Here is a 4,791-nt window from a genome sequence, read left to right as displayed (position 1 = left end):
GCCGGAAGTGGTGCTGTGGCTCAAGTGGTAGAGCGCTAGCCTTGAGCTGAAGAGCTAAGGGACAGCGCCCAGGCCCAGAGTTCAGGCCCCACAACCGACAACAAAAATAATAATAATAGTAAAAATAAAGTAAGTCTTACATAGGGGTAGAGGTGGAACTCAGTAGTAGAGGCCTTACCTAGCATGCATGAGGCCTGGTATACATCCCAGTACCACACACATACAAATTTATTGTCTAAAAGAACTCTAAGATGCCTTTCTTCACAATGGATTCATATTGCTTGAAGAATTTATAGTCAGTACAAACCATCTTGCATGCCGGCTAAATGGATGTAAACTACATTAGAGGGTTCAGTAAGAATTAGACTTGGGGCTGGGAAGGTGGCTTAGTGGTAGAGTGCTAGCCTTGAGCTGAAGAGCTGAGGGACAGCGCTCAGGCCCAGAGTTCAGGCCCCACGACCGGACCCAAAAAAAAAAAAAAGAATTAGACTTAAAAATTTAAAAGAAAATTGCTAGGCACTGGTGGCTAATAAATATAATCTTAGCTACTCCATAGGCTGAGATCTGAGGATCACTGTTTAAAGCCTGCCTGGGCAGCAAACTCTGTGAGACTCTTATCTCCAGTTAATCACTCTTATCTCGTTAATGTGATTAATAATTCTGAAACCAATTTGCTTGTATCAGGAAAAACATTTCAAGAAAGCTTAGTAGAAATCTATTCAAGATACCATTGTACTAGAGTACTTTTTTAAGTACAAAAGAAAAAAACCAAATCAATTTTCTCTATATTATTTAAACAGCCTTACATGTTAGGAAGGTGAAGGTTTCTGTTTTATAGATATATATACATATATGTATATATATATATTTGTAAATATACCTCAGATCTCAGTTTCCTGAGTAGCTAGGATTATAGGCGTAAGCCACCAGCACCTAGCTGGAATTTTTTTTTTTTTTTTTTTGCCGGTAGTGAACCTGAACTCTGGGCCTAGGCGCTGTCCCTCAGCTCTTCAGCTCAAGGAGAGCACTCTACGCTGGAGCCACAGCGCCACTTCTGGCTTTTTCTGTTTATGTGGTGCTGAGGAATTGAACCCAGGGCCTCATGCATGCAAGGTAAGCACTCTACCACTGAGCCACCTTCCTAGCCCCTAGCTGGAATATTTTATCTTTTGGTTAGTCTAGGGAAATTGTTTTGTTTTTTGGTTAGTCGTGGGGCCTGAACTCTGGGCCTGGGCACTGTCCCTCAGCTCTTCCACTCAAGGCTAGCACTCTATCACTTGAGCCACAAAGCCACTTCCGGTTTTTCTGGTGTTTTATTCCTGCCCAGGCTGGCTTTGAACCATCATCCTCAGATCTCAGCCTCCTGAGTAGCTAGGATTACAGGCCTAAGCCACCGGGGCCCAGCTGAAACTTACTTTTATGATGAACAGCTTACTTGACTTTTGGTATTTCCCTGTTATCCCAACAACCCCCAACTTCAAAGGTAAGAGGCTCTCAAAGTACCATGCAAATAGACCCTATCAGAAAAATACATTGAAAGCAAAAGGACTGGGAATTTGGCTCAAGTGCTACCATATTTAGCTTTCAAGCCATAATACTACAATATATATTTTAAAAAGTAATGCTGCCATGCAGGAATGGCTCACACCTATAATCCTAGCTACAAAGGAGCCTGAGATCTGAATGTCACAGTTCAAAGCCAACCCAGTCAGGAAAGTCTGACACTTACTTTTTTTTTTTTTGTTAGTCCTGGGGCTTGAATTCTGGGCCTGAGCTCTGTCCCTCAGCTCTTCAGCTCAAGGCTAGTGCTCTACCACTTGAGCTACAGCGCCACTTCTGATTTTCTGGTGGTTTATTGGAGATAAGAGTTTCATGGACTTTCTTGCCCAGGCTGACTTTGAACTGTGATACTCAGATCTCAGCCTCCTGAGTAGCTAGGATTACAGGCGTGAGCCACTGGTGGCTAAGTCTGACACTCTTATCTCCAATAAACCACTCAGAAAAATGCAAAAGTGGCACTGTGGGCTGGGCGCTGGTGGCTCACGCCTGCAATCCTAGCTACTCAGGAGGCTGAGATCTAAGGATCTTGGTTCAAAGCCAGCCCGGGCAGGAGAGACTGTGAGACTCCTATCTCCAATAAACCACCAGAAAACCGGAAGTGGCTCTGTAGCTCAAGTGGTAGAGCGCTGGCCTTGAGCTGAAGAGCTGAGGGACAGCACTCAGGCCCAGAGTTCAAGCCCCATGACCAACCAAAAAAAAAAAAAAAAAGTGGCACTGTGACTCAAGAGCCATAGAGCACTATCCTTGAGAACAGAAGCTCAGGGACAAGGCCCAGGCCCTGAGTTCAAGTCCCACAACTGACAACCAACAAAAAAAGTAATGCTGAAGTTTGTGAAGCTGAAGGCCTGAATTCTACTGTGTAAATGCTTAGTGCCTCAGCATGTGTGTATGTTCGTCTGGAATTCACAGCTCCACCTGCCCCTATTTCATAAGGTTGTAAAAAGAGGCAAATCCTTCAAAGCATTTTAAAGAGTGGTAGTTTGGGGGGCTGGGAATGTGGCTTAGTAGTAGAGAGCTTGCCTAGCATGCACGAAGTCCTGAGTTCCATTCCTCAGTACCACATGGACAGAAAAAGCCGGCTATGGCTCAAGTGGTGGTGTGCTAGCCAAAGGAGCTCAGGGACAGTGCCTGAGTTCAAGTCTCAAGACTGGGGGGGGGGGGGGGGGGGGAGGGAATGATGACTTTATTACTGCTTATCTCTGGGCTGCATATTGTATTTTTTTTTCTTTTTGTCAGCCATGGGGCTTGAACTCTGGGCCTGGGCACTCTCCCTCAGCTCTTCAAATCAAGGCTAGCGCCCTACCATTTGAGCCACAGCCCCACTTCCAGTTTTCTGGTTGTTTATTGGAGCTGAGAGTCTCATGGACTTTCCTGCCTGGGCTGGCTTTAAACCTCCATCCTCAGATCTCAGACTCCTGAGTAGCTAGGATTACAGACGTGAGCCACGGGCGCCCGGCGCATACAGTATTCTTTACCTTTTTTTTTTTTTTTTAATCTCTTACATCGCTCATGGAGGAGTTGCCCTTTAACAAAGCCGTGTGTGAATGCAGTGCGTTTACCTTTATTTTCTAAATTACAATTAGTAACTTCTAAGGACGCGTAGTGTTCTAACCGTCATAGAATCATGTTAATAAAAGACAACAAAAAGGAATAAAAAGATGATGAGGATTAAAGAAGGAAAGAAAAGCAAGCACGTGGAGCAAACATAAGAAGCGGAAACCATTTGCAGAAAGCAAGCGTCCCTCCCGGCCACCGTACTCTTCCGGTCCCAGAAGCTTCCGGGCGCGGAAGTCGTCACTTGGGCGGCGACGGACGCCGTGCGGAGCGTCCTGCTAGCGGCCCATCATGGCGATGAGCAGCGGCGGCGGCGGCGGCGGCGTCTCGGAGCAGGAAGATTCGGTGCTGTTCCGGCGTGGCACGGGCCAGGTGAGACCGGGGTCCGAGCAGCCTGGGGCCGGGAGCCGCGTGCGCACTTGGGCTGCCTGCGGCCGGCGACGCCTGGGCGGTTGGCGCTCGGGGGGGCTGCGGGCCACATGTCCGTGCGTTTCCCGCCTCCTCCCTGGAGCCCCGGCCTCGCTCCTCGGGGTGAGCTCGGGAGCCACGATGGCCTCGATCTGACGCCGCGTACGGCGCTCGGCGTGTGCGCCCATCTCTGCAGGCCGAGAGCCCCGAGAGCGGGAAGCCCGCGAGGAGTCGAGCGAAGTGGCCGGTGTTGGCATTAGATTTAAAAGGTGGATTCTGCACATTCTTTATAATCAGCACTCGAGAGCGTACAGATGGGGTCTTCTCTTTTTGAATGCTTCCTCCAGGACCAGAACCCCATTCCCGGCACTCTTGCTGCCTGGCCTTGCACGTTCAACCCAGTACTCACGAGCCACGCCCTCCAGCCGGGCTTTTTCCAGCCCCGGGCTGGCTTCTAACTGTGACCCACTGGATCTTAACATTCTGAGTAACTAGGATTACAGGAATGTTCCACCTTCCCCCCCCTCCCCCCAGCTTGCATATGGATTCTCAAATGTCTCAGAAAAGTCAAGAATAAATGTCAGGTTGTCTTGAAAACTTGGAAAGATGAGGTTTCTTTCACTGAGATATACTAATACAGAGAAGAAAGAGGACCTCAAATAAAGAATCAACTTGGTCTTGGGAATCACGTGGTGAGTGCGAAAATCTGAATTTTAAAGTGTGAGAGAGAGTTCCTGGCAAAGTTATTTCAAGGCTGTTTTAAGTAGAAAGGAGAGCAGCACATTGAGAATTTGTCCCAAAGTATGTACAATGTATTCAACTCAAGCTCAGCACCTCCCTCTCTCTTTTAATCCTTTTCCTAAAACAATTTCAACAGGTTTCATTGTCTTTTTTTTTTTAAGGCAAAAAGTATGTTTATTTGAAGGTGACAGAAAAGCCATGAAAGAATAGGAAGAACTTGCTCTTTTCTTTATCCTTCCCCTCTGTCTCTGTGCATAGGGGCTGGCAGTTGCCCTCACCCCAATAAACTCTTTTCTGCCTGGAAAAAAAAAAAGACTAGGAAGAACTAGCAGAGTCCCCAAGTGGGGAGTCGACCTCCCTGTCACCACATGAGCAAAATGGAGGCTTCTTGTCTGTCCCTGTCATTTTTTCCCTCCCTCCCTCCCTCCCTCCCTCTTTCTCTCTCTCTCTCTTTCTTTCTTTCTTTCTTTCTTTCTTTCTTTCTTTCTTTCTTTCTTTCTTTCTTTCTTTCTTTCTTTCTTTCTTTCT

General features: G+C 47.2%; 1 protein-coding gene across 3 annotated transcripts in view; it reads left to right on the top strand.

Moving 5' to 3' along the window:
- Positions 1-3,368: 3,368 nt before the first annotated feature.
- LOC105985379 (survival motor neuron protein-like) overlaps positions 3,369-4,791 on the top strand; it is a 17,887-nt gene continuing 16,464 nt past the window's right edge. For all 3 annotated transcript variants that reach the window (XM_013015902.1, XM_013015901.1, XM_013015900.1), the window contains exon 1: positions 3,369-3,486. In XM_013015902.1, the coding sequence (XP_012871356.1) occupies positions 3,406-3,486 (81 nt within the window). In that variant the 5' untranslated portion in view covers positions 3,369-3,405. The remainder of the gene's footprint in view (positions 3,487-4,791) is intronic.

This window comes from Dipodomys ordii, unplaced genomic scaffold (genome assembly GCF_000151885.1).
Source record: "Dipodomys ordii isolate 6190 unplaced genomic scaffold, Dord_2.0 Scaffold28, whole genome shotgun sequence".
Classification (NCBI taxonomy): domain Eukaryota; kingdom Metazoa; phylum Chordata; class Mammalia; order Rodentia; family Heteromyidae; genus Dipodomys; species Dipodomys ordii.
The sequence above is the reverse complement of the archived record's forward strand: the minus strand, read 5'-3'. Positions and strand labels throughout refer to the sequence as shown.